At 44.9% G+C, this 9,366-nt stretch overlaps 1 protein-coding gene and 1 pseudogene across 6 annotated transcripts; one reads left to right on the forward strand and one right to left on the reverse strand.

The window, feature by feature from the left end:
• Positions 1 to 1,716: 1,716 nt before the first annotated feature.
• On the reverse strand, positions 1,717 to 9,270 carry LOC109781896 (uncharacterized). Of its 6 annotated transcripts, XM_073502481.1 has the most exons (8): positions 8,878 to 9,270; positions 8,694 to 8,787; positions 8,474 to 8,546; positions 6,925 to 6,998; positions 6,707 to 6,810; positions 6,500 to 6,613; positions 2,394 to 2,582; positions 1,717 to 2,161 (listed from the first exon to the last, which is right to left on the reverse strand). In XM_073502481.1, exons 7-8 carry the CDS (start codon positions 2,539 to 2,541, stop codon positions 2,007 to 2,009), a joined length of 303 nt encoding a protein of 100 aa, XP_073358582.1. In that variant the 5' UTR covers positions 2,542 to 2,582; positions 6,500 to 6,613; positions 6,707 to 6,810; positions 6,925 to 6,998; positions 8,474 to 8,546; positions 8,694 to 8,787; positions 8,878 to 9,270; the 3' UTR covers positions 1,717 to 2,006. The 6 variants fall into 6 exon arrangements, with proteins under 6 accessions (XP_073358582.1, XP_073358583.1, XP_073358581.1 ...); XM_073502482.1 differs by lacking the exons at positions 6,500 to 6,613; positions 6,707 to 6,810 and having other exon boundaries at positions 6,930 to 6,998; XM_073502480.1 differs by lacking the exons at positions 6,500 to 6,613; positions 6,707 to 6,810.
• Positions 4,948 to 6,493, forward strand: LOC109781895 (probable transcription factor At3g04930; annotated as a pseudogene).
• Positions 9,271 to 9,366: the final 96 nt, after the last annotated feature.

Below are 9,366 nucleotides of genomic sequence, written 5' to 3' on the forward strand. Positions count from 1 at the left end.
ACGCCCCGCTTAAAGTCCACCCCTGCTTGTTGTGTTAGTGCGTGAATGTCTCACTCGGGCAATAGGACGAATATCTGGTGGGTGGGTGGTCTTGGCATGTCGATGGCAGGGGCCAGGTTGTAGGGTTGACATCTCTGTTGTTTCAGTGATCTTGGTTCACCCGCATTAGATTATGATAAAGTTATAAATCTCTGTTGTTTGCCTAATCGCGTTAACTATGCAACTTCCAACATACAGTGCCCAAAGGAATCCGACATCGTGAAGTACCACTACCACTAATCCTAGCGCAATACATGGTGTCTATGAGTCTATCAATAGAATGGAGAATTGTGGGTTGAACATAACAACCAAAATAGTGTAGGTATTACTTAGTTGTGAATATGGTAAAAAGGCAAAATGTCTTTGATTTGCATACTATTGTACTAAATATGTGTTTTGACCAGGACAAATTATGCATCATACATCTCATTTGTCAAATCTACAGTTCTACAATTTGATATTGTTCTATAATTGCCAATTTTCGCTATCACGGTATTCTTTTTTCTTCTGCTTTAACCTGTTCGCCTCGCTGTGTTCTCTAATCTCTACTAGTCCTCCCTCATAACTAATGTGGTGATACGATGCTGCTTCATATGTCGCTGTTTCTCTTCAAAATCACTTCTTAATCACATGTAGTCATATGGATGATCACATATTTGGTAAGAAATTTATTCTCTAGAATAGACCTCAGGAACAAGTAGAACTTCCACTTCCTTTGAAGGCCAAAATACACAACAGTGGTAACACACAATTTTAGCTCACCCTTCATTCTTTTGGAGCATTAATGTTGGATGTTAGTTTGTAGTGTGTTACTGTAAATCTGAATTGATTAGCTGCTGTGAAATTCTCTTAGTTTATGTGCTAAGCAAATAGATTTGTACTCATTATAATCCATGGGAAATCAAATAAGAGCAAAAATCTATTTGAATTTACTATCCAATCAGTCAGCTAATGTTACATTTTTAAAACGATATCACATATGCCAAGTACCTTTTCCTTTTTGCATTGTATTCTTGGAATTTCCTGGGAAGGAAAAGGTATTTAGCTACAAATAATTTCAGGAAGCAAAGTGCTCTGAAGTCTGAATAGCCGAATCTTTTGTCAACTCCAGGAAACTGGTAGAGCCTTCTATCACCAAATAAAAGGGTTGTGATGTCGCTACGACAGCTGCTGGGATGGTCGGATGGAGAGGTAATGCGGCCGGAGTCAAAGCCCTGCTCCGGACTGATGCGCCACACTGCAGGTATCTTCTCAGTTGGTGGTGGCCTTGCTTTCTGGGTGCTTTGCCGCCTTCACAGTGGTAATCCTTCCTGGCCATCCACATATTTTCCGTTTCAATATTTGCTCTATTCTTCATGCGTATATTTATTAATATCACCGTCAAGGTTGTGAATATCATTGTCCCTGTCCACATATTAGTACGAGTGTAGTTTGGATCTTTTCTTTAGCAGTAGTTTTGGCCTTTCGGGTGTTGGTCCTTCGAAACAATTCAAAACTGAAAGTATTTTGTTGACCCTGTTTCATTATCTAGGTCCAAGGATAATGGTTACAAGGAGTCTCAGGTGGTCATCCTGTGGAGCGGTAGGCACGAGCGCGACGGCAGCCATGCTTGTGCGGAGCCATCAGGTCATCGGGTCAAATTGGAGTATGTTTATGTATCTCACGGAAGCCATCAGGTTAACAAAGTGTAACTTATCAGCATTCAAAATGTGTCCAGCAATACATCACTACCTCACTTCACGAGCAACGGAAACCAAATTTGATGCAAAAGGTACCAGCTCCAAATTTGATGCAAAAAGTTCCTAGTTTCGGAACAAAATAACAGCGGCCAGAGTGTAGGGAACATAGAAGTGTCCAATTTCAGGGGAGGTACATTTATGCATAAACATCTTGCAAGGCAGATACCAAGGGCCGAATCAGAAAACTCGCATATGGCTTGGTAGACCTGGCACTGGATTTTCATGACACTATGCAGGCTTGTATTCAGGTCTGTCAAAAGCTGCTATGTTCTGCGGTTCACACTCCGGGCTGAAGAGCCGCACAAGCATGGCTGCCGTCGCGCTCGTGCCTATCGCTCCACAGGATGCCCACCTAAGACTCCTTGGAACCGTTATCCTTGGACCTAGATAATGAAACAGGGTCAGCAAAATATTTTCAGTTTTGAATTGCTTCGAAGGACCAACACCCGAAAGGCCAAAACTACTGCTAAAGAAAAGATCCAAACTACACTCGTACTAATATGTGGACAGGGAACAGTGGTATTCACAACCTTGGCGGTGATATTAACAAATATACACATGAAGAATAGAGCAGATATTGAAACGGAAAATATGTGGATGGCCAGGAAGGATTACCATAGTGAAGGCGGCAAAGCACCCAGAAAGCAAGACCACCACCAACTGAGAAGATACCAGCAGTGTGGCGCATCAGTCGCGAGCAGGGCTTTGACTCCGGCCGCATTACCTCTCCATCCGACCATCCCAGCAGCTGTCGTAGCGACATCACAACCCTTTTATTTGGTGATAGAAGGCTCAGCTAATTTCCTGGAGTTGACAAGAGGTTCAGTTGTTCAGACTTCAGAGCACTTTGCTTCCTGAAATTATTTGTACCTAAATACCTTTTCCTTCCCAAGAAATTCCAAGAATACAATGCAAAAACAAAAAGGTATTTGGCAGATGTGATATCGTTTTAAAAATGTAACATCAGCTGCCTGATTGGATAGTAAATGCAAATAGATTTGTGCTCTGATTTGATTTCTCATGGATTATAATGAGTACAAATCTATTTGCTTAGCACATAAACTAAGAAAATTTTACAGCAGCTAATCAATTCAGATTTACAGTAACACACTACAAACTAATATCCAACATTCATGCTCCAGAAGAATGAAGGGTGAGCTAAAATTGTGTGTTACCACTATTGTGTATTTTGGCATTCAAAGGAAGTGGAAGTTCTATTTGTTCATGAGGTCTATTCTAGAGAATAAATTTCTTATCAAGTATGTGATCATCCATATGACTACATGTGATTAAGAAGTGATTTTGAAGAGAAACAGCGACATATGAAGCAGCATCCTATCACCACATTAGTTATCAGGGAGGACCAGCAGAGATTAGAGAACACAGCGAGGCGAACAGGTTAAACCAGAAGAAAAAAAGAATACCGTGATAGCGAAACTTAGCAATTATAGAACAATATCAAATTGTAGAACTGTAGATTTGACAAATGAGATGTATGATGCATAATTTGTCCAGGTCAAAACGCATATTTAGTACAATAGTATGCAAATCAAACATATGCTACCATTTTACCATATTCACAACTAAGTAATACATACACTATTTTGGTTGTTATGTTCAACCCACAATTCTCCATTCTATTGATAGACTCATAGACACCATGTATTGCGCTAGGATTAGTGGTAGTGGTACTTCACGATATCAGATTCCTTTGGGCAATGTATGTTCGAAGTTGCATAGTTAACGCGATTAGGCAAACAACAGAGATTTATAACTTTATCATAATCTAATGCGGGTGAACCAAGATCACTCAAACAACAGAGATGCCAACCCTACAACCCGGCCCCTGCCATCGACATGTCAAGACCACACACCCACCAGATATTCATCCTATTGCCCGAGTGAGACACTCACACACTAACACAACAAGCGAACAGTCTGTGGCAAGCAGGGTGGACTTCAAGAGGGGCGTGAGGTTTCAGTTGAACACCCCCCCCCCCCCCCCCAACAGTGCCATGGAAGAACAAGCTGCTATCAGGAAAGCAATTAAATCAATCTACAGCAAACTTATGGATCGACCAGGATATCTCAGAGAAAAGGAAAATTTTGGATTCAATAGTTCGCTTTACAGAACAAAACACACCTAGAACACTCCAAGCAAGCTACCTAGGCTTCAGTAATAGCATAAGAAAACAGCCCGGATGTTTCTCCTCTTGCATTATGAGTAGGCGTGTGCATATGATAAATAATACAGTAATTAAAGTGAGGAACCAAACTTGCAAAAAAAAACTATGTCAATTTTTGTTATGCTGAGAGCAAATACCATATTTATCGCACTAGTTAAAAGTGATGAATGATACAGAGATTCTTAGTGCAAAAACAAATCAAGATTTAACAAGTATTGCAACGATCCTAGTCTATAGGACAGATGACAGCAAACAAACAAAAGATGAATCCTGAATAACTTAATATAATTGTGCAATAAGACTATATGCAAATAACAATCAGCAAGACCACGAAAGCGATGAACTGAAGCATAACTTTCAGCAGTACACTCGTACAATTGAGTGGATTTTGGAAACAAAGAAAAATCGCAGATTCCAAGGTCTATGGCAGTGTTGAATTTGCCTCTCAAATCCAAGGGCTACATCAAATTGGGAATAAAAACCCAGGGTCAAGAAGTAAGCGCTTATGCTATTCCCAAAAGTAAACATGGCTGGACTGCACAATTGTTACTATAATAATGTGAACACAATCCTAATGACCAGCAAAGTACTCCTTATCAGTACAAGAGCAACATAGTATATTAATCTCATCTTTTGTCTCCATAGCAATTGAGGGTCTTGGGGAAACTACCGTTGATAGAAGCCAAGTGACGAGACGGCTGGGAACGCGTCGACGTGCTCGACGCCCCGACCGGCCGCAGCGGATACGGCGCCTGGCGCCCGGCTCGACGAAGCGGAGGACGCGATGGGCGGTGCGGCAGACCGACCTAGTTCTCTTCTCCTCTGTTTGTGTTCAGCCCGTCGCTCCTCGCTAGCTGACTGGCTCGAACCTGGGCCCTGCTGCTCTCTACGTGTTGGTGTGGGCTATTGGGCTGGATTCTCATTCACACATGGGACCATTTCACCGCAGACCCAGGGGCCATGCACTCCATTATTCCTTCCCAACGACGTCACGCTTCCCCCGCCTCATTCCTCTGTAGGTACCTCAGCAGTCACGTGGCTAATCCTGGATCGGACGCGACACGCTCCCAGCTAGGTCCAGTGTATTTCTACTGGGATCCACGCGTCAGCGGGGCAACGGACCCCAAAAGGCAGCCGCTCCGCTCCAGAAAAAAAGGAAAGAAAGCGTAGCCACTCCTCCTGCCCGCCAGGTCCTCCTATCCGCCGTATCCGGTTCCCGATTCGACTGCACCCGAACCCCTAATCCCCCTCCCACCACTATGGTCGACGACCCCGCCTCCGCCGCACCCTCACGCTCCTCCTCCTCCACCGCCGACCAAGACGAGGAGGGCACCGACAGCGACGCCTCCAACAACTCCCACCTACTCGCTGCCCAAGAGACCCCGCTTCCCGACTGCCCGACCCCGCCTCCTTCAGCCCCCGCTGTCGCTGCCTTCCCCGAACCAGCCGGTCCAGTTCCGCCGCCTCCGCCGAGTGCCGCGGTGGCGGCGGAGGACTCGAGGCGGCTGTGGACGGACGAGGAGGAGCTGCTCATCCTGCACGGGTTCCTCGAGTTCACGTTGCGCCGGGGCTCCGCCTTCGCGTCGCCACGGGCCCCTTCTACGAGGAGATCCACCGGAAGCTCTCCTTCGACTTCTACAAGAACCAGCTCATCGAGAAGCTGCGCCGCCTCAAGAAGAAGTACCGCGTCTGCGCCACCCGCATGGCCGCGCAGGGCGCCGCCTTCGCCTTCAAGAGCGTGCACGAGGGCGCCATCTACGACGTTGCGCGCCACATCTGGCGCTCGGCTTTCAAGCGCGACGGCGTCGCGACGACATCAACCCCGCAAAAGCAGCAGCAGTCGCAGCAGCAGCCGCCGCCACCGCGGCTGCCTCCACGGAGCCGCCTGCTGCGAGCGAGGGTGGCAGCGGAGGTGCGTCTGTGCACACCCCTCGGGGCAGGGGCTCGCGGCGTGGAAGGAAGAGGACGGCGCAGGAGATTGAGGCGCCCACATTCCCTGCAACGCCTGCTCCGATGTTGACCGATGCGGCTCATGAGCCAGCTATCGCGGCGTTCGGGAGTTCTGTGGCGGTGATTGCACAACCACCTTCAGTGCCGGCAGCACCATTGCCTCCTTATCCGCTGACAGCCAATGGCCTCACTGAAGCTGATGTCCGAAGCATCCTGTCACCGCTGCTGAAGGAGCTCATCAACTCGGTTGCTTTTCCTGGGCAGACCGGACTAGGATTGGGCTTGGGCATGGGATTCGGGGGTGCTGATATTCTTGGTGTTGGTCTTGGGGTGGCTGGACTGAGCCCTCGGGTGCCCGGTGATGAGAAGTGGAGGCAGCAGCAGATTCTTGAGCTGGAGGTCTACCTCAAGAGGCTCGAGCTTGTCCGGGAGCAGGTCATGACGGTGCTACAAGAACTCAGGTCATCAGGAAGCTGATTACCTTATATTGTGATGTAAAACTCTCCGATTCGGAGGTAACATTTTTCTTTAAAGAGTAGTGAGTATTTGTTTACTGTCAATGAGGCATTGGAAAGGCATACATACAGAGTTGGTGGTGTTCTTCTCATTATAGGCTTGAATTAGAATGTTGATGATCCATACCCATAAATGCACCATTAGCACCAGAGGATGATGATCTGGGTACATAATTCAAGGCGCCTAAACAAGTGATTTGCACATAAGTTCACATCACACAAAACGTAATACTCTAAGGACAAGAATAACCTATGATCATGTCAAACCGTAACGCACTTTGGAACAGGGCAAGACGTGCTGCCACTCTGTTACGGTGTCGAGAAACAGTTCGACACGTGCAGCAGCACGATCGAAATCATGATCAGTGGAATTCATGGTCCCTGTTTTTTTATGTGTATAAATATCACAGCCGGTGAAAGAAAAAGAAGTGCGAGTAAGCATACACAATCCAAGCACAAGTAACTCAACCCAGATAAAACGAGTGGCAAGTGCACCTTACTGCAGAGTTGATATGCCCAGCAGATCAAATAACAAGGTAAACTCGATTATCAACTGATGACGCCAATTCCTGATAAATGAGAAGCACATGCCATATTCAGCAACAATCAGCTAATCTCATAGTGTAACTATGATAAGTAAGATTCTACATTACATCTAATATTAGTTAGTTCATTATTCAACACCCAGTACAGCAGTAAGAGAATTACAGACGTAGTAAACATGATATTGCAAATTGTCCTTAAAAGATGGAACTCAAAATCTTATAAAATGACCTTCATATGCAGTCCTAACCTGTATATAATATTCCATGACAAGGCTTTTAGGGTACATATTATTATCAGACCACCTGCTCTTGCCCAAAATCTCTAAGAACAAAAGTCTTAATCTCTATATGATATCTGATGACAACGATATAGTCATGAAGAAGAGTGGATTTTAGGGTACATATTATTATCAAATTACTTGCTCTTTATTATTTTCTGTGATGTCGTCATATGCACTTGGAGCTGTCTCAATCATCTAACAAACCATCTGCTGCACCACTTCTAAAACTGGCAACTTATTTGTTGTTTCTTTGTAGATCATTGTATTTTAAATGGCACAGACAAGCTCAGTTCTTGTTTTAAAGTGCACACCACATCAGAATTGATTTGAAATCTACCTTCTCTTATATTTGTTTACGGAGGGAGTACATAACAATTAAAAATTCTCCATGCTTTTGCAATAAATCACACAGTAAATTATGTAAATGAAATGTCTTTCCAAAATTGATCACCCTATATGCAAGTCAGTCTATGCAATTTCCAAGTATATTTAAAGTCTTCTATTTATACATTCACATCATAATAGAGTATCCAGAAAACCAACCAACAATGCTATGCTAATTTTTAATCATGTAGGAAGGTGCTACAAGCTTCAGCGCTGGTTAGGAGGAAACCACACAAGTTTAAAAAAAAAATCTATATAACAATTTTAATTTCTCTTTGATTTTGGCTATTCCAAATTATACTAACAAAATATCTTGCAAAACTGACCACCCTGGTCAGTGTGTGCAATTCTAAGTACACTTAAATTATGCCCAATAGGCAAACATAGTCAGGTAACCTTAAATTTACATTTCAGTCAACAGAACACCATGTTTGCAATGGGCAATAGTTCTCAGTTTCTCTAAGGAAGCTCAGCCAACACCAGTCTATACACATGTTGATTATGTAAAAAATTCAGAATGCAATCCCATAAAGACGAGCGTACTGTCAAAAATTCAGAATGCATGACCATATTGTCAAAAAATTCAAAAAACAAGACACCTTTATGCGGGCAGACATATAACAATCTTGCTCAAAATCTCTAAGAAGAAAAATAAGAATCAACCAAACTATCTTGCTTGGAACGTTATACAAGAAAATCTACAGTACACTGGTATTTGTTGTACACATAACAATTCTCATCAGAATCTCGAAGAAGAAGAGAACTTGCTTCAAATCCCATACAAGAAAAAGCACAATAAACTGAAGCGGCAAGGAAAAGCGCTGAAAATCGAACCTCAAGAGAAAATGATCCTTTGAGCAGATGAAACAGTAAGGCAAATCTGACGACGAACCGATTGGTGCGATTTCTGAAAAAAGAAAAACAAATTTAACGTCTCACAGTGAGGGGACATAAGATCAAACAGTTTATGAGCGTGAATGGAGTGACACAGGCACGAACCAAAAATCGACACAGAAACATCCATGGATACGCATCAGTAGAGCACAAGCCATACCTTGGTGACGATGACAGGCGCAGAATTCATTGACGAACAAGATGAGCGATCGATGAAGGACTAGAGCTCTCACTCACACTCAACCAACAACCACCTGCAACGACAGAACATCCACGACCACTAAGCAGAGCAGCAATAGATCCGAAAAAGAGAAGAATATCGGGTAAGGGAGGGGCAATCTCACCTTCATGGTGGTCTACAGAAGCAGTGCAGCGGCGGGTGGAGTGAGGCAGAACGAGGAACAGAGGACGAGAGGCGACGGCTGGAGCGAGCGAGGCGGAAGGACGAACAGAGGACAAGAGCGACGGCTGTATATACAAGGAGCAGATAGCACGCACCCCTGAAAAAAAAAGGAGCAGATAGCACGCAAGGGAGCGATCGTTACGTGGGCTGCGTCCACCACACCGCAGGGACGTATCAGAATTTATTTTAGTTGAACGACCAGTGCGCCGAGCGCATTTACAGCAAGCCGAACCGTCTCTCGAACGCATCCACACGCGGGTGGCTCGATCCAGATCCAAACGCAAACAAGGCAGACAAGCAGACAAACCTCACCCAAACAATCCCCACACGAGACACAGACAAGCCGGGACCACCCACGTGGGTCCCAGCCCCGCTGCACCGCCGCCGCCGCCGTCCACCCCAGACCCCCTTCCGGTTCGTCTCCTCGCCT

This window comes from Aegilops tauschii, chromosome 6, assembly GCF_002575655.3.
Source record: "Aegilops tauschii subsp. strangulata cultivar AL8/78 chromosome 6, Aet v6.0, whole genome shotgun sequence".
In the NCBI taxonomy this organism is placed as follows: Eukaryota; Viridiplantae; Streptophyta; class Magnoliopsida; order Poales; family Poaceae; genus Aegilops; species Aegilops tauschii.